Raw genomic sequence first — 17,903 nt, forward strand, 5'->3', positions numbered from 1 at the left:
GGTATCTGTACTATGTACACACATTTTCATAGGAAGCACAATAAGATGACAGATGCATTGTACATCAATACCTGCTACTCTTAACGATGATATAAAGAATGATATAACTCATGAACACCGAGCCTTTCTCTCTCACCGAGCTGCAGGAAATGTTCCCTGAGGAGACAGGTGGGGACGGCACCATCCCAGGATGCTCCTGAAGGTCTCGCTGAACTGCTGGAGCCGAGGCCAGGAGGAAGGGCTGGGGGAAAGGATAAAGCCTTAGTCTGCGCTTGCATGAAGTCTTCCAGCGCACACTTTGCCGCACTAAACCAGCAATTGCTCTTGGTACCTAAGCAAGCTCCAGCATCGCTGCCTGGTCCTGCTCTGCCATGTGAGGACGTGTCAGAACTGGAGGATGGGAACTGATTTTTGCTCCCAAGGGCGGGGGGTGAGAATTCACATATGCACAGCTGCTAATCCTTGACAACTGTAACACTTCTGCGGTTTGGGACAGACACCTGAGCTTCAGCAGAAATGAGTCATTGGCTTGGATCTCACCTGTTTTTAATTTAACTGAGTTAGTAACAGTTGTAGCACAAGCCATATGTAAACACAGTTTCTGTCCTAAAGATTTCCAGTTGCAGAGACCAGAAGTAAGGTGCCAGATCCAACACTGAGCAAGAGAAAAAGCCCTCAGGACCCCACAGAGACTGAATAACAGCAAGTGGGCAGTGAATACTGAAATGCCAAACTCCCCCTGGTCACTTGGCGCTGGTCATGTCCCTGTTGCTCCTGGAAATGGCAGATGGGTGTTTTGCATTTAAACTAGAACTGACTTGTTAGTTTGCTATTCTGGTCCTTTTTTTGCCAGAGCTGGTGCTGCACAGGCTACAGGGCGGACTTTGAATATGAACAAGATAATATAGCTAGTCCCAGAAGGGAGCTAATGAACCTAAATTAATTGCCACCAGCCACTGTGAGTAGCCAGAGCAGCTGACCGCGCGTGCTCCCTCCGCAATGGCACTCACAGCGGCTCCTGGTGCAGGGGGCAGGCAGCAGCCCTGGCGCTGAGGGCTGTAATCTCTTCCACAGCTCCCCATTAACCCCGCCGGGCTGCGCTGGGAACAGGTCACCCCCTCCATCTGTCACAGCCTCACGTTGCGCAAGAACATCCCCAGCTTCAGCACGGCTGTCGGAGCGTTTCTGCCGCGGTGCTGAAAACGGTGTCTGTGCTGCGAGGCACAGCCCGGACCCAAAGGTGGCACGGCCGAGGCAATTCCTGCCCTGAGAGCCAGGCGTAGGTGTGGGACGGGGGCACTGCGGGCAGCCAGACGGCGCACGAACGGGGCTGCCCACGTTACGAAGCGCACAGGCTGCACACTTCCCGATTCAAGGCTCCACCGTGCACGCAAGCAGTGCACCTGCAGAGCACGCCGGGGCGGTGCGCGCGGGCCGGGGAGCCTCGGGGCGTTCGGTGTGCCGCGGCGCACGGATGGGTGCCCCACGCGAGGCAGGCCGCCTGCAAGGTGTGTAGCGCAGGCAGCGTGTGTGCTCATCCATGCCTGTCACTCAACAGCACGGGATTCACGCTGCACGCAAGACAGAGTTAATTACCTGCCGCAGGAAGCATCTCTGACCATCTACAGGAGAACAAGATGTGACACACCTAGGCTTGAGCTGCTGGAAAGCACCTGCTTGCATGCTGCTGTGTTTACCTCGCAGATCGTGTGGCTGCTGAAACCCTAGAGAGCAAGGATTAATCACACAGGATGCATAAAACCATGGCAGAGATAGCATCACCTCCTCTCCTCCCTGGCAGTAATTCCCAGTTACCACTTGCTCAGTGCTAAAGCTGCCAGCAGAAGCAGGAGCCGAGATAAAATTACACAGTCCTGGATGCTGCTCGGCTGCCTGGAGCCAGAGCCATACGGGTTGGGGAGGAAGGTTTCAGAGTAGCTGCCTTGTGCCAGAAGGCTCAGTAAAACAAAGGTGCACTGGCTAGAGCCGCACAAATCATCTCCACAGGGAAGAGCGAACCAACCAAATCCTCAGGGCACAGGAAAGGAAGGTGAAGCATAAGGAAACGCTCAGCCATGGAAACTGGGTTATTTCTCCCCGTGTTTCTTAGGGGACACAGCTAATAACAGGGGACAGAGAGCTGGGGTTGCTCCCACCTCAGCTCGAGCAACACGGGGGCTCTAAAGACCCTGCAGCTCCCCTGCTCCTTGCGCCGTGCTGAGCAGCTATCTGACTCTCATTTCCCTCTCTCCACCCCCCAGGTTAGCCTTTGCTTCCTGCTGCTTTCCCAACTCCTCACTCTCTCTCTCCCAGGAGAGCCTGGCAGTTCGAGCCTGCCCCAAAGGCTTTAAGTCTCAGTTAAAGTTGCATCCAAGCAATACGAAGCAGATAAGTTCCACTGCTTTTCCTCTCCATGAATATTTCATAAGGCAGCTGGGCACCAAGCCCGTCGGAGGTGGCATTAAATTAACTGCACGGACACATGGATGCTGAGACAACAGTTAATGGCTGTGCTCAAAGCCTTGTGCTTTTCACCGAGCGTAGGAAATACCGTATCTGGCAGAGAAGGTACCAACACATCCCTGCTTCTTTACTCAGTCAACAATGCCATGCACTGTACAGGACACCCTCCTAAATGATCCGTGATCATCAGTAATTGCTTGATTAATGCTTGTGATGTGACTGTTCACTTGTCCCCCCCAACACACACACAAATTAATGTTGGCTGCATTTGTGTCCCTTTTCTCTCTGAGCAACCACAAGTGCAAGTGCTCTAGGGAACAGGGAACTTAATGCTAATACTTGCAGGAAGTGGCCTTTAAATCTAACATCATCTTGTCTGTAGCAGCCCAAGCTACTGCTCAGGGAGACCAGAGCCCTTTACCTGGGCGATCAGACTAAACCTGAACAAACCGTCCCCTGAACACGGATGGCCCCAACCACCCGATCGCTGGCAGAGCCCGCAGTGAAACCTGGTGGTCTGTGCCCACAAATCCCCCTCTTTGTCCCGTCACTACCGAGGTTCAAACCCTTCGTACTGGGAGAAGGTTTCTGCCTCCAGCCTCTGAAAATCACTTTCAGAAATCCTATTCTGAACATCCTCCAAGTCCCTAAGCTAACTCATGCATACCCACAGGCAAAGACTAACTCGGTACGACCTTACGAGGAGCTATTTAGGATTACTTTGTTCCTCCATGGGCTCCCATCACCATTCTGGCAAAGTCTTTTTAGCTACAGCACACTGACAGGCATATTTACACGATATAAAAGCGTATCTATTTATGCCTCAGCATGCTTACTTCTTAAGACATTAAGGAAGGCAGCTCCGGTGAGAGGTGTTACTGCCACGTCGGAGCCCTCCTTTCCAAGGCGCTGGCAAGGCGGCCTTCCTCGGAGCACGGCCTCAGGGCCAGCGTCTCCTGCAACAGGCAGATAGCGTAACAGCCAGCCGGTTACCGGCTCCGAGGTCCCCTGGTTCTGAGGCCCTGGGCGCACCGAGCGGAGCTCAGGGGCTGCCAGCCAGGAGCTGGGAACTGGCCTGCAGGTGGTTTTCCACGGACACCAGAGCCCTTGGCACACGCCGCCGCCTCTCCCATCCTGGACGCCCCATTGAACCAGGACAAGATGGTGTCAAAGGAAAACGTTGTGCAGCAAACTGAGCCGGAGGAACATAAAGAGAATCAAGAAAATAAAGGAATACAGCTCTCTAGAGCCTCAAGGACACTGCTCCCCATGGACCCTGTCCCAACCCCCCCAGACCCTGAAATCCACAGCCCCGCCCTCCATGGACTCTCAGCCTCCACAAGGCCCCTGCACCCTTCTACAGCCCCCAGACCCTGCACCACCCCACAGCCCCCTGCACCCCCCTACTGCCCTCCAGGGACCTCATGGACCCTGCACCCCCCACAGCCCTCCACAGCCTCTCCCCCAGACCCTGCACCCCCCCGTAGATCTCTATGGACCCTGCGCCCTCCCAGACCCTCCCCAAACTTCCCCGAACCCCTCCGACCCCCTGCCATCCCCACGGAGCCCCCCAGACCCTGCACCCCCCCCCCCACAGCTCCCCCGGACCCGGAGCCTCCCCCCGCACCCTGTCCCGGTCCCCGCAGCCCCGCCCGGCGGCGCGGTCCTCCGGCCGGCAGGGGGCGGGCGGCGGCGCTCTGGCGCGGCGCCCCGCGCGGGCTCTCTATGGCGGGCGTCCGGTTCCGGCCCGCTCCCCTTTGTGCTGGGAGAAGATGGCGGCGCGGGCGGGCTTCCAGGCGGTGACTCCCAGCGGCGGCGGCGGCGGGGCCGCCGCCGGGGCCGCCGCGCTGGGGCCGGGCGCGCCGGGCGGGCCGGTGCGCATGGGCCCGGCCCCGGGACAGGGCCTGTACCGCTCGCCGCTGCCGGGGGCCGCCTACCCGGTGAGGCGGGGGAGGGGCCGGCGGGGGCGCGCGGCCGCCGTTACCCGGCGCGGGGCGGGGCGGGAGGCGGCGGGGATGGGCACGGCCGCGGCTCCCCCCCCCCCCCCCCTTCGCTTTCCCCTTCCCCGCGGGTATTGGACCGGTCTTTTTCTCTCCGCAGCGCCCCGGGATGCTCCCGGGCAGCCGGTTGACGCCGCAGGGCCCTTCCATGGGGCCGCCGGGCTACGGCGGGAGCCCGGCGGTGCGGCCCGGGATGGCGCAGGCCGGCCTGGACCAGGCCCGCAAGAGGCCGGCGCCGCAGCAGCTCCAGCAGGTGCAGCCGCAGGCCGTGCCCAACCGCAACCACAAGTAAGGACCTCCGGGACGCCCCGGCCGCCTCGCCCGCCCTCCCCTAAAACCGCCGGGAGAGCAGCCAGGGGTCGGCGATGCCCCGGGAGCAGGGTGGGGCGAGCGGCGAGCGCCGGCTGAAGCAGCGGGCAGGTCGCAGCCGCGGCTCTGCGGGGGCTGTTCCCACAGCACAACACGTTTCTGTTCCCTTGGGGCTGGGGCGCGCTGCCTTTGCACCGAGCCGGGGCTTTCACTGCTGCTTTTTGTTGGGTGGCTCAAAGGGACTCGCGCTTCCTTCTGCAGCTACTTGTTTGGGAGAGGGGAGCTTCCAGCCAATAAAAGTACTAACGTGCAGCTGCTAAACAAGGGCAAATTTGTTATGTAGCTGGTGGTATAATGGCAGCTTTATCATCGTTAATTCATTTCTTGGTTTAAAGCGTGTCAAACTGAAGCTATATTAGGCTTGAGAGTCACTTTGGTTCGATATTATGTCAGCACGCGCTTTCCAACATGACGTTGCCCCGCTTCCCGAGCTCTCGCAGGGGACGCGAAGCATTCAGGTAATCGGTTAGTCACGGTGCTGCAGTGTCTGTCAGCTCCACAGCTCTGGCTGCCTCACGGGGCAGGGCTGCGGGGAGTACAGAGCCTGCGTGTGTGTGGGGACTGGCAGTAGTAAAAGCCTCTGAAAATAAGAGGCTGGCCTGAAGGCTGGCACCCAGGCTAATGCTGCAGCACTAAACCAGAGAATAACCAACCCATCGTCCTCGTGCCCTTTGTGAATGCTGGCAGTTACGTGGGACAAAGTGGTTGTCATTTTAATGCGTTTGTGTGTGCATCTCCTTCCTTAACAGTGCTAAGAAGAAGAAGATGGCTGACAAAATTCTACCTCAGAGGGTGAGTGGCACATGCCTTTGCTGCCTCTGTTGAGATGCAGTAGATGGGAGAAGCACAGGGGAGTTAATGGTGATTTGCATACTTGATTGGCCTGTGCTCTACCATAGATTCGTGAACTTGTACCCGAGTCTCAAGCCTATATGGACTTACTGGCCTTCGAAAGGAAATTGGACCAGACGATCATGCGAAAACGCTTGGACATCCAAGAGGCCTTGAAGCGACCCATTAAGGTAGAGGAGGATTATGTTCAACGCTCCTGTAAGCAAGATTTGGAGACTCTTACCTTAGTTAAGAGAGCAGGAGTGCACTGAAACTTGGGTCTTGTCCCTCTAAGCATGGTGTATCAGCAGCCTTAATAGTCTAGACACCAAACAAGGAGCAGAGCCAGGAATGCCTGATGTTCCTCTTTCCTTGCTGCCTGTCCTGAGAGGTGGAATATGAAACAGATAAGGATATCGAGCTTCCTAACTTCAGCAAAACATAAGCAAGATAGTTCTTTATTTCAAAATTAACATTTAGCTGATGCTTTTTCTCTTAGCAAAAACGAAAGCTACGTATTTTTATCTCCAATACCTTCAATCCAGCCAAGTCAGATGCAGAGGATGGTGAAGGAACAGTTGCCTCCTGGGAGCTTCGGGTGGAAGGAAGGCTGCTGGAAGACGTGAGTGTGAGAAACTCAACCCCTTTAGGGAGGAAAGGAGACAAGCATTAATGTCTCTGGATAAAATAAGCTAAATGGGGCTCTAGGTCCATCACTAAGTACTGAGATTAGCTCTCCTAACACCCTTCCTTCCTGTGTTGCTTGCAGTCTGCTTTGTCTAAATATGATGCCACCAAACAGAAAAGAAAGTTCTCATCCTTCTTTAAATCTCTGGTCATTGAACTTGATAAAGACCTGTATGGCCCAGACAATCACCTAGTAGAGGTGAGCTTCTTTTTGCTGTACTATCTCTGAAAGTGGGTTGTTTTTCAGCAGACAGGATTTGTATTTCATTTGTGCCTTGAGAGGCAGCGGTGATTTGAATAAATGGCCGGGAGCCAGGAGCTACTGAAATTTTAGCTTTTCCATTGACACGCTGGGGGTCTGAGCAAGTGCATTAACTCTTGTTTCTAACTATGTATGGGAATAAGACTAACTCTCTGTAGGTGGATGGGGTTTACTGGCAAGTGTGTTGGGTACCTAGCGGGAGCAAAGGGATCCAAAAGTATAGGTGCCACTGAACACGCTCCCCTGTTCTGTGTGTCCCAGTGGCACAGGACTGCTACGACTCAGGAGACAGATGGTTTCCAGGTGAAAAGGCCGGGAGATGTAAATGTGCGCTGTACTGTCCTTCTGATGCTCGATTACCAGGTAAGCTGTTTGCAACAACCTTGCTGGGCAGGTAGTGTTTGCTGAGCCCTGTCTGTCACCACATTCCTATCTCATCTTTCTGGGCTTTTTGTTTCAGCCTCCCCAGTTCAAATTGGATCCCCGCTTGGCTCGTCTCCTAGGGATTCACACTCAGACTCGTCCAGTGATCATCCAGGCATTGTGGCAATATATTAAGACCCACAAGCTCCAGGACCCCCATGAGCGGGAATATGTCATCTGTGACAAATACCTCCAGCAGGTAACAGTGTCTATGGCTGGAACAAGAAGCTGTTTCAGCTTTTCTCTGAAAAGTGATCCCTGGCACTGAGCTCCTATCCCTTCCTTTAGTCCTCTGTTTCTGTTACAGATATTTGAATCTCAGCGAATGAAGTTCTCTGAAATCCCACAAAGACTTCACGCATTGCTTATGCCCCCAGAACCAATCATCATTAACCATGTGATCAGGTGAGAGAGGCCCACTGGAGTTTGTATTTCTAGGAAAAAGGGTGGAAAGAATGGATAAGCCTGGTACAGGAAGTTTTTATAATATGTTGATTATTTCAGTAGCACTTCCCCTGTATTGCTTGCCATCATTTCCTTGTGCAAGAACAGCCAGCCGCTTCCTTCTTCCATTAACCAAATCCACCTTTCCCATAAAGCACTCCCGCATTCATGCTGTCCTTAGCATTACACTTGTGCGGATAAAAATCTTCTTGGAACAGTCCCTTGGCCCCTGTGCTGCAAAGCCACCAGTGGGGCTCTGCTAGCTGATGTCAGAGGTGATGCTAACAGTAGCTTGCTGTGTCTCTCCCTGCAGTCCATATGCTGCAGTGTCCTAGAGGAGCTACGGTTCAGTGCTGTCTTGAGCTACTCGATTGTTTCCGTTTCTTTCTTGCGTTTGCCCTTAGTGTTGACCCAAATGACCAGAAGAAAACAGCCTGCTACGACATTGATGTGGAGGTGGATGATACTTTGAAGACTCAGATGAATTCCTTCCTGCTCTCTACAGCCAGCCAACAGGAAATTGCTGCTCTGGATAACAAGGTGGGAAGAGCTTCATTTCTGCCCTCCTCATTGCTGGATATGAAGGTGTCCTTGGAGCAGATAAGCTCTGAGTAGGACAAGAGTTCAGCACATGCTCTGCGTTTGGAATCTGGTGAAGAGTAAGTCAGAGTTAGAAATGGGTGGCTTTACCTAGAAACAAAGTTTTAAAGCAATTGGTCAATGGGAAAACTGGTACACAGGAAACAGAGTTGAGAATCCTGTCTGATAGGTATATGTTAACCAGAGTATCAGAATTCATATTCATGTATTGGATCTCTTGATGTTTCCCCTCTGTTTTTCCCTGTTCAGCAGTCTTGTACATCTGTCTTTCAGATCCATGAAACAATAGAAACAATTAACCAGCTGAAAACCCAGCGAGAGTTCATGTTGAGCTTTGCCCGAGACCCTCAGGGCTTCATCAATGACTGGCTACAGTCCCAGTGCCGGGATTTGAAGGTAAAAGCTTTGTTTTGTGTGGAAGGTGGCTCCAGTCACAGACTTCCCTTATTAGAACCAGCTCCCACAGAGAGACAATTCGCTGCTCGGAAACCAAGACTAGAATTGGAGCTGAGCATAACCTGACCTGACTGTACTGAAGTTTCTTTGAAGAAATGGGAGGGGGTCAGAGCCTTGGCACTCCCTGAACCATTCTGTCCTTGGTGCTCTCCAGACGATGACTGATGTTGTCGGGAATCCCGAAGAGGAGCGTAGAGCTGAGTTCTACTTCCAGCCGTGGGCTCAGGAAGCTGTGTGCAGATACTTCTACTCCAAGGTGAGCATCTCTGGGCAGGGGTCTCCCTCTGCACCGGGTGGCCAAGAGTACTTGTCACTCCTCAGGGGCAGATACTGCCTGTAAAAAGTGGCAGTGCTAAGCTTTACTTGTAGACTCTGATGAATCTTGGTCCCAGTTTTTGTTCACTCTTTTTCAGCTGGGGCCTTTGTTACTTGGACACTGTCCTGCTGTACGGTCTGAGAATATTAATGCTATGACTCTGGCTTCTCCTACAGGTGCAGCAGAGGCGGCAGGAATTGGAGCAGGCCCTGGGAATCCGTAACACATAGGCTGCTCCACTCCTCCCCAACCAGAAGGCATCACAGCTACTTGTGGAGACAGAGCTGCAGAGTATGCTGTTAAGGCTCACACAAACCCACTCCGGCACTGAGGCCTGCACCATTATCCATCCTGGCATTGTCCTTCTTGGGCAGCTCCAGGACACGTGGGGTCTTCTGGGGTGTGGCAAGCAGACAGGCTCCAATGAGCACACACTTCTACCTGGTTTTCTTCCTGACTGTTGCCTTGTCAGTCCCAAGGCTTCTGAGAGCCTCCCCTTGACTCTGCACTGTCTGTAGTGTCCCCCGTAGCCAGTATGACTGCTGACTTGAGCCTCTCTCAAGTTCAGAAACCACAGCTGTTTCCTCAACTAGCATCTAGTTGTGGCGCACACGAGTCCTGGGTCTGGGAAGCCTGGATCCGCTGTAGCGATGGAGTTCTGTGACTAGTCTCTTCCCTGCTTATAGCAAGGTGCCAGGAGATGTAGTGGGCAGTATGCCGTGAGCTGACATACCTCCCTGCCCTCCCCTCCCTTGCTCAGAGGATGCTGTTGCACTCGGCTGCCTCATAGGTCGCTCTCCTCCTTGAGGAAGAGTTACTGAACTGTATAGAGAATTGTTTCTTCCCTTGTCCTTCCTCCTCCCCCTCTTTTTTTTTCCCTTGCTTCCTTCATGTTCTTTGGCAGGCTGTCCTAGGCTGGCATCGCAGGAGAGATGAGGCATTGGCTCAAGGCAGGGGTGTGGAAACATTGGAGCAGTGAGATTTCACTTCAAAAGACCTCCACTTGCGGTTCCAGCAAGCCATCTGGCTGCTTGTTTTCCCTGTAGCAGGGAGAGGGGACGCAGCAACTGCCTGCTGGAACTGTGCAGGAGCGCAATGATGTAGGCCCATTCCTTTGGGACAGTTATCCTGTGTCATTTGCTGTGGGGACCAGAGGTGCCTTCGTGTGGATCTGAGGGTGTAACAGGACAGTCTTTGGGGATGGACTCCAAGCATATGTGAGTTAGCAGAGGTGTCCATGATGACGCTCCCATTTAGGCAGGGTTTTAGGTTCTGGGGCTGCCATAAGGCCCTGCATGGATCAGGAATGTACAAGTAGATTTTCCTCTACCTTGGGGAGTAGCAGCCCCGATGCCTCTTCATGGAATTAATTAATAGTGAATTAATTAGTGGTCAGGCATAAGAGAATGGTTTCTCTTCACCTGGATCTCAGTATTTCTGCTCGGGACTGAAATGCAAATGAACTCGAAAGTTGGTCATATTCTCTTGGAGATGGTTGCAAAATCATGTTACTGACAAGCCCCCCTCATACCTACGCCTGTCTTGGTGTGGTTGGGAAGCTTACTATGAATTTGGGAGCCTGGGTGGCCCTACTCCTTGTGTCTGTGTTACTACATGTCTGTGAGTAATAGACTCGACTTCCCTTCTCCTCCTCCCCCCCTAACCCCTTTATGAAATGGCTCCTCTGTGGTACTGGGGTGAAGGTCTTGGTGCTGATGAAGCAGCCAGTGACTCCTCAGGGTAATCACATGTGAAGGATGCTGAATACTGCGTAGGCAAACATAGCTGTTGCAGAGTAACTGCTTTTCTTAACTGATTATTATGTTTTTTTCCATGGACCAAAATTTTTTTTGTACTGTATCCTTGTAGACGTCACCCAGTTTTAATAAAAGCCTCCTATGAAGGAAGCTGTTCTCCCTCTTTCTGTGCTGACAGCAAGCTTTCAGCAGCTGCTTCAGCAGATGCCACTTTGTGTACTTGCCTAGGAAGGACAGATTATTTTATTTTTTTTCCCCCTCAACAAAGCCAGCTGGGATAAGAAATTGGAGAGAAAATGTTCTTCACGGTTTGGCCTTTTATAGTGTCTTCCTTTCACGTGAGGAACTCCTCTGACTTGCGGAGTCTGCTAAGCCTTTGCCAATTCCTTTTGTGGTAAACAGGCAAAGTAACAAGTAAAACTGGAAATCCAGTGGCCAAGCTGCTGATAAAGTCTAGACAGCCTACTTTCCATGCTCTGGCTGCCTTGTAGAATGGTGACAGCCTTTTACAAGCCCCATGGGCATCATGCACAAATTTGAAGAAACTATTAAAATTTATGTAAGTTTGTTTTAAAGCTATGTGAAAAAAGTATTTTGATTCTGCCTCACAGAACCATTTGAGCAACTGTTTGTGAACATAGGAATGTAATGCTTTACAGACCCTGTGCAGCCTTGCTCGGAGGGAAGAGATCCTCTGTACAAAAGACAGGGCTGTTTGCCTAAGGTCAGGCAGTTAGGGCTGCTGCTCGTGCTGCGAGATTGGCACTGGCGTTGTCCTGGATCTGCAGTCAGATGGTTCATGTTTCTCGCTTGAAAAAAGGCACTCGTTCCTTGGGAAAAGGGGATCTGTTTCTTTGCAGAAAAAGAGGGAGGGAGGCTGGGCAATTGTGACTGCTGGCTCTGCTGAGGTTTGAGATCTGAGCTATTTCACCTTTGCTTCGGGGGAGTAATCCATGTCTCCAACTGCTCTGCTGCCCCGTGCGTTGCCTCCCACAGGACAGGGTGTGTGTCGGGGGGGGACCCAGTATGGGCACCCAATTGCCCCAGGCGGAGCCAGAGGCGGGCTGGGGCCGCCCCCACTCCCAGCTGCCCTGAAATAGCAGCAGCAGGCTCAGCGCCAGCAGTGCCCCAGCTCCCCGCACCATGGGCGGCAGGAAGGTCTGCATCGTGGGCTCCGGCAACTGGTGAGCACCCGCGGCCCGAGCACCTGATCCCCCTCGCCGAGCGCTGCGTGGCCCCCTTCCTTCCCGGTGCGCCGGGACACCTGTACTGCACCCCCGTCCTCCGTGTGCGCCGGCGGCCTCAGTGCCCGCTGCCTACGGCCCTGCTCTGCCCATGCAGGGGCTCGGCCATCGCCAAGATCGCGGGCAGCAATGCAGCGCAGCTGGGCGCTTTCGAGAACCACGTGAGCATGTGGGTGCTGGAGGAGGAGGTGGGCGGCCGGCGGCTCACCGACATCATCAACACAGAGCATGAAAACGTCAAGTACCTGCCAGGGCACAAGCTGCCCCCCAACGTGGTGAGTGCAGCCCGCGGGGGGCTTCTCTGCCGAGTGCAAGGTCCGGTGTTCGCAGCTGGGCTCCCTGGTGCCAGGTAATAAATAACAGTGCTGGAGCGCCCGGTGCGTGGCGGCAGGGACGCACCGGGCTGCCGAGGGCTCAGTTACACGCTCCCGGTGGGTGACCTTGCACTGCGCTTGGGTGAGCTGCAGCCCTGGCTGCTCTTGCTGCCCACCTTTGCCCCTGCTCTGGTGTCCTGTGGGCTGGGCTTGAAGCCATGCGGCTGCCTCTGGGTTGGCGTTGGCAGTGCGCGGAGAGCCTGTGGATCCTGCTGCCCCCCAGCTGCACCCTCAGCCCCCCAGAGAGATCACAGCTCTCTCCTGTCCCTGCTGCTTCCCTGGACTGTCTCTCTCCAGCTGAGTCTTTTGCCCCTGCTGCACTCCAGCCCCTCTGCCCTGCCAGACCTGCAGCTCCCTGGGCCTCAGGAAGGGGAATTTCTGGGGCACCGACCTTGGGTCCCCATTCCCCCTGTCCCAGCCTGGGGCTGGCCCCTGTCACTGCAAAACTGAAGGCACGAGTCCTAGATGCCCGTCGCGTTCTCTGCAGGTGGCAGAGCCAGACCTGTTGAAAGCTTGTGCGGGGGCTGACATCCTCCTGTTCGTGGTGCCCCACCAGTTCATCGGCAAAGTCTGCGACCAGCTCAAGGGCCACGTGAAGAAAGACGCCATCGGGCTGTCGCTCATCAAGGTGTGAGCAGGAGGAGCGCGGCCTTGGGAGCTCGCTGGGGCAGCGCGCCCAAGGGCCTCGCCGGGACCACCTGGCTCCGAGAGGCTGCAGAGGGATCCGGCGGCTGCGCAAGGAGGCACCGGGAGAGGCAGACGTGGGGCTGGGCGCAGAGCCCTTGGCGCGGGGGGTGGAGGAGTATTGGTAGGGGCAGAAGGAGCAGGGTGTGGGGGGATCGTGAGCGCTGCGACGAGCGGGCTACGGCAGAGCGCTGCGGGGGCCGTTGGGATGGGGTTCAGTACAGGCAACGAGGGGGTTGGGGCAGGCAGGGCAGGTCCCTGGGGGGGACACGTGATCATCTCTGTCCCTGGTTGTGTCCAAGGGAGTGGACGAAGGACCAGATGGGCTAAAGCTGATCTCGGACATTATCCGTGAGAAACTGGGCATAGAGATGAGTGTCCTCATGGGGGCCAACATTGCTAACGAAGTGGCAGACGAGAAGTTCTGTGAGACAACCATCGGTAAGCACCACCAGCCGCCCTCGCTAGCAGACCTCGTTTCTGAGGAGCGGGAAGAGGCAAAGGGGGGAGCACGGTGCCGCTTAAACTACTCCCGTCTAGGGCGAGCTGGCCCTTTCGCCTTGCGGCGGCAGCAAGGCTCCGCAGGAGCCGGACGCCGAACTCATCTGCAGGGTTTGCGACACGATTGCTCACCACATTAAAAGCAGAGGTGTGAGTCTGACAGCTGCTGCCAGCAAGGAGCCTGAGCATCAGCCAGGCTCCTGACACAACGGAAAAGGCCAGTCGCTGCTAGGGTCAATTCTCCTACCAGAAAGAGAAAGCCCAGCTGGGGGTCAAGACCTTGACCACAGCAGAAATCTGCTGGATTTCCAGCTTTTTGCCTTCCTTAGACTGATCAACGTGCATAAAAGTCTGTCTGACCTAAAAGACCCTTTAGGAAATAAGTTGAGCTCACTTAGTTCTATTTCCCTGGGCTTCTGGGGACACTCACCTGGTTCTCACATTACTGCTAGCAGGGCTGTGACTGTTCCTGCTGTTCTCCATCCTGTCCATGACTCATCCAAAGCCTCCAAAATCAACAGAACAGTTTGCTGGGTTAGAAGTTACAGGACTCAAAGTGTCCGTATTTTAAACAAAAGCAAATATGCCATGCAGGAGGCTGCAGGGACTGGAGAGGTGTAAGCAGAGCGCCCCAGTACTGCCAGCACAAGGAAACACTCCTGTGCAGGGCACCGCAGGAACAGAGAAAACGGCAGCCTCCAACCCAGAGTTTGCAACCTCTGAAGGCGCCTTTAATCTACTGGGCACGTGTCACTTCTGTCCTGCTTGGCACAGCAGCAGGGATTGTCCTGCTCTTCTGGGAATTCCATGTTGCAACCTTGCTTGTTGGCCAGGTGATGTGTCCTTGGCACTTCGGGTACCTCCAAATGTTTAGTAATGTCTGTCGGCCGGGTTCTTCTCGCTGCAGTAGCACCAAGCACCGCGCTGCAGGATCACACCCATGGGCAGAAGAACAGCACAATCCTTCTTTAGGACTCCCCCCTTCCCATCACCTTCCTCCAACTCCTTTTCTCTTGTCAGGCTGCAAGAACATGCAGCATGGGCAGATCCTGAAGGAGCTGATGCAGACACCGAACTTCCGAGTCAGCGTGGTGCAGGAATCGGACACCGTAGAGATCTGTGGGGCTCTCAAGGTGGGTGAGCTACTCGGCAGGGTTTGCAGGGCTCGGTTTGCAAAGCTGGGGGTTCTCGCGGGCTCTGCAGGGAGCTGTGGGGAGGGGGCTGCCACGTGAAATGAACCCCCTGGACGTTGCGCTGCAGCATGCTGAGACAGCTGGGCCAAAGGCCAGAGTTTGGAGACAGCAGCGCGCGTGTCCTGTCCGTCTGCTTAGAGAGACGATGGTCACCAGCGAAGGCAGGGGCAGGCAGGAGCCTGTGCTTGGGATCGTACGGGCAGCTTGCGGGCGCGGCAAAGCTCTGGACTCCGCTGGCAGCCGATCCCTCTGTGCCATTCTCCTCTTCCAGAACATAGTGGCTGTTGGGGCTGGCTTCTGCGATGGGCTTGGCTTTGGGGACAACACAAAGGCTGCCGTGATCCGTCTGGGACTGGTGGAGATGATCAACTTCGCCAAGCTCTTCTGCAAGGGCCCTGTCACCCCCTCCACGTTCCTGGAGAGCTGTGGGGTCGCAGACCTCATCACCACCTGCTACGGCGGCCGCAACCGCAAGGTGGCCGAGGCTTTCGCCAAGACAGGGAAGGTGAGCACAGGAGGGAAGCAGGCAACAAGGGAACATCGGGACCTGCGGGTTGAGTTGGCAGCAGGATGGAGTCGACTCGCACTGTGGTCCCCTGCTTCTGCTTTTCCAGTGCCACGGCCTGGCTCCAGGGAAGAAACATGGGGCAGAGGATGGGGTTGCAGGGTGCGACGCTCTCACTGTTGAATTGTTTCAGTCTATTGAGCAGCTGGAGAAGGAGATGTTGAACGGGCAGAAGCTGCAGGGTCCCCAGACGTCTGCTGAGCTGCATCGCATCCTCAAAAGCAAGAACGCAGTGGAGAAGTGAGTGCTGCATGGCCACCTCGTCTCCCACGTCTGCTCTCTTGGAGCTGGGCTGGGATCTTTCCTGCAGATGTGGGAGGGGAAACTGCCAGCAGTCCTGCATGTCACTACAGAAGTTGAGGTGCTTGCACCATGCCAGCCCGGGTCACAGGGGGGTGATTTTGTTCATCTGCCCGTAGGTTTCCCCTCTTCACAGCTGTGTATCAGATCTGCTTTGAGGGCAAACCTGTTGCTGACATCATCAAGTGCCTCCAGAACCACCCTGCGCACATGTAAGGGGGCTCTGCCCGCAAAACCCTTGATCCTGCTGAGAGGAGCAGCGTGCCCCCGCCTGCACCACCTTGCTGCTGCTACAGCTTTGTAAGGAGTCTGGATTTCCTGGAGCCTTTGTAGAGCACTGGAAGGGCAGAGGTTCCCTTCCTCAGCCCTGGAGACTGCCAGCCTGCGTCTGGTATCTGCACGGAGGTACCTGCTGATCCCTCCTCTCTCTGAAGGGCTCATTTAGCTTCTGCTGCTGTCTAGGGTCTGTCCTGAGGAAGGCTAGGCATCCTCCTCCTCTCCCTTCCTCTTGCTGTGATGGATTCAATTCGCAGTGGGACTCAGCAAGGCCATCTTGGTCAATACAGGCTGCGCAGGAGGCACCGTCTGTGGGGTTCTGCTTGTAGCCCCATAGGGCCACTTTGCGTGACACGGGTCCTTTCCTGCTTGCTGCTGTTCCTTTTGCCTTAACCTCCTTGCCGAGACGGGACAGGTCCCTGCCGGGCTCCACCGACATGGTCAAAGCTCATGAGGACTTTCGAAGCGGGTGAGAATCACTCCTCTTTCTAAGGCGCACCAGCACAGAAGTCAAACCTGGCCTCTGCACCAAGGAACTCCTCTGTTGTCATCGATTTGCCTGCACCGGTTTCACGCCAGCTGACTGTCCCTGGGTGGCCTTCCTCCCTCGTATCCCTTTGTCCTCTGTCTGCTTTGGCAATGCAGGGACCAACTGCCCCAAATTCTTTCTGAGCAGCTGGCAGGCTCTGAATCCCTCAGCAGTGTACCTGCCAAAGCAGTTGGGCCATGTTGCTTTTAAACAAATGACCCTCAGCAGCTTTTCGCCTTCTCTCCAGCTTGCTCCAGTCTGTACCTTAGCCTAGTCTTTGCTTCATGCTATGCACAGCTTTATAGGAGCTGAGAAGAGAGAGCAGGTTCCACGCTTACCCTGCTGCCCCTCCTGTGAGTGCTGGATGCTGCCTGCCAGCTCAAGGGGCAGTGATGGATATATGATCCACAAGAGGTACGGGGAGACTTCCAACAGCAGAAGAGAGGACAGAGGTCTCTGTGCCTCATGCTGCCTTTGAAAGTTGCCCCTAGTCCAGCCCCTTGCCACGTGCCTCTCTGGTCCTTTGAAGCTGGCTTGCTCTGTGCTGGTGTTTGCTCAGGCCCATGTCCAGCAGTTCACTGATCTCTGTCTGGGCTGGCATGTGGGAGCTGCTGCCGCTCTCGCTGTCCACCACAGCTCCGGGTCCTAGTGCCGCTGGGTCTCTGACTAGCAGTGTACTTTATGAATGTTTAAAATAATAAATTTGGGGTGGGGAGACCCACCCTTTGCTCTGTGGTTCCGGGGTATCCTTGTCTCTGGGCTGGCGCCTGCTGCACTTGCTAAAAAAGCGGGAAGCCAGGCACTGTCTGCTCCCTCCGGGCTCTGCAGCCTTGCACGGTGTCCCGCAAACACGCGAGAAAGCCCCTGCCAGGCAACATTCAATCGCAGAGTTTAAAAGTCTCCCACTTGCCTTTTCTCAGCAGTGGTTCTGGTGTCAAAATTTGGTTGCAGGGCTGAAGAGGGTTCAGCTTGCAATGTTTAACGGGGTACAAAAAAATCCTCGCTCTTCTATGCAGGACCTGCTGAAGCAGAGCCAGGAGCCCACGGGGCCATCTGTGCCCCAGCCTCCCTTTCTCCAATGTCTTGGGAAAGGCCGTGTTGTTTTAATGCCCTCTCCTCAACATCTTTTCCCTGTTGCACTTGCCTCATTCCTGCTTTTCTTTGAAACTCACTTTGCCCCGAGTGACCTTTCTGGGACGGTCAGCGCTCTGCTCAGCCTCTCACTAGGGGAATTTAATCTGCCGGCGCTGCAGTTGTTTCTGTGCCTTTTATTAGACACACTAGGCACCCTACGACCTTTAAAGTCAACGGAGCGCTCGTACGGAAAGGGGCCGGTGCTGGCGTCCTCTCACGAGGCACCGCGGCGAGGCTGGAGGACGAGGGACCTTCGGCGCCTTCCTACGGGGGCCGCGCCCGAGTCGCTGCCGCCACCATCAGCAGTCCGACGGCCCCCGCGGGCCCAGGACCACGGCCCTGCCCGCCTCGCTCTCCCCCACCCCTGCTCCGCCGGGCCGAGCTGCGCGGCGCCGCGGGGGGCAGCAGGCCCCGGGCGGGGACGGGCCCGCGCTGAGGGCCGCGGGCGCCTGAGGTAACGGCGCGGCCGCGCCCCCCCCCACACCACCGCGCGCG

At 55.4% G+C, this 17,903-nt stretch overlaps 3 protein-coding genes across 6 annotated transcripts in view; 2 read left to right on the plus strand and 1 right to left on the minus strand.

Annotated features, from left to right (window-relative positions):
• The window catches only part of RACGAP1 (Rac GTPase activating protein 1), a 29,818-nt gene extending 26,197 nt beyond the window's left edge, over positions 1-3,621 (minus strand). The window contains exons 1-3 of the mRNA XM_062597373.1: positions 3,300-3,621; positions 1,597-1,724; positions 137-241 (exon numbers count right to left, since the gene is read on the minus strand). Coding sequence (XP_062453357.1) covers positions 137-241; positions 1,597-1,683 — 192 coding nt within the window. The 5' untranslated portion in view covers positions 1,684-1,724; positions 3,300-3,621. The remainder of the gene's footprint in view (positions 1-136; positions 242-1,596; positions 1,725-3,299) is intronic.
• Positions 3,622-4,235: 614 nt separating this feature from the next.
• SMARCD1 (SWI/SNF related, matrix associated, actin dependent regulator of chromatin, subfamily d, member 1) lies at positions 4,236-10,758 on the plus strand. 4 transcript variants are annotated; one of them, XM_062597243.1, is made up of 13 exons: positions 4,236-4,403; positions 4,564-4,751; positions 5,582-5,624; positions 5,732-5,854; positions 6,163-6,285; positions 6,433-6,549; positions 6,874-6,975; positions 7,073-7,234; positions 7,343-7,440; positions 7,884-8,019; positions 8,353-8,475; positions 8,690-8,791; positions 9,028-10,758. In XM_062597243.1, exons 1-13 carry the CDS (start codon positions 4,236-4,238, stop codon positions 9,079-9,081), a joined length of 1,539 nt encoding a protein of 512 aa, XP_062453227.1. In that variant the 3' UTR covers positions 9,082-10,758. The 4 variants fall into 4 exon arrangements, with proteins under 4 accessions (XP_062453227.1, XP_062453228.1, XP_062453230.1 ...); XM_062597246.1 differs by lacking the exon at positions 4,236-4,403 and adding an exon at positions 5,226-5,290 and having other exon boundaries at positions 4,701-4,751; XM_062597245.1 differs by lacking the exon at positions 4,236-4,403 and adding an exon at positions 5,168-5,290 and having other exon boundaries at positions 4,715-4,751.
• Positions 10,759-11,741: 983 nt separating this feature from the next.
• Positions 11,742-17,844, plus strand: LOC134152146 (glycerol-3-phosphate dehydrogenase [NAD(+)], cytoplasmic-like). The gene is made up of 9 exons (XM_062597280.1): positions 11,742-11,792; positions 11,950-12,127; positions 12,714-12,854; positions 13,213-13,351; positions 14,432-14,544; positions 14,876-15,109; positions 15,303-15,409; positions 15,589-15,681; positions 17,550-17,844. The coding sequence occupies exons 1-9, from the start codon at positions 11,752-11,754 to the stop codon at positions 17,842-17,844; spliced, it is 1,341 nt and encodes a 446-aa protein (XP_062453264.1). The 5' UTR covers positions 11,742-11,751.
• The last annotated feature ends 59 nt before the right edge of the window (positions 17,845-17,903 follow it).

This window comes from Rhea pennata, chromosome 29, assembly GCF_028389875.1.
Source record: "Rhea pennata isolate bPtePen1 chromosome 29, bPtePen1.pri, whole genome shotgun sequence".
NCBI lineage: Eukaryota > Metazoa > Chordata > Aves > Rheiformes > Rheidae > Rhea > Rhea pennata.

Excerpts from the sequence above, each read along its gene's own strand:
- SMARCD1 (XM_062597243.1), top strand. The coding sequence starts at position 4,236 with ATGGCGGCGCGGGCGGGCTTCCAGGCGGTGACTCCCAGCGGCGGCGGC. Across the intron at positions 4,752-5,581 it reads GTGCCCAACCGCAACCACAA|TGCTAAGAAGAAGAAGATGG; the intron begins GTAAGGACCTCC and ends CTTCCTTAACAG. Across the intron at positions 8,476-8,689 it reads CCCAGTGCCGGGATTTGAAG|ACGATGACTGATGTTGTCGG; the intron begins GTAAAAGCTTTG and ends GGTGCTCTCCAG.
- LOC134152146 (XM_062597280.1), top strand. The coding sequence starts at position 11,752 with ATGGGCGGCAGGAAGGTCTGCATCGTGGGCTCCGGCAACTG. Across the intron at positions 11,793-11,949 it reads ATCGTGGGCTCCGGCAACTG|GGGCTCGGCCATCGCCAAGA; the intron begins GTGAGCACCCGC and ends CTGCCCATGCAG. Across the intron at positions 14,545-14,875 it reads AGATCTGTGGGGCTCTCAAG|AACATAGTGGCTGTTGGGGC; the intron begins GTGGGTGAGCTA and ends CTCCTCTTCCAG.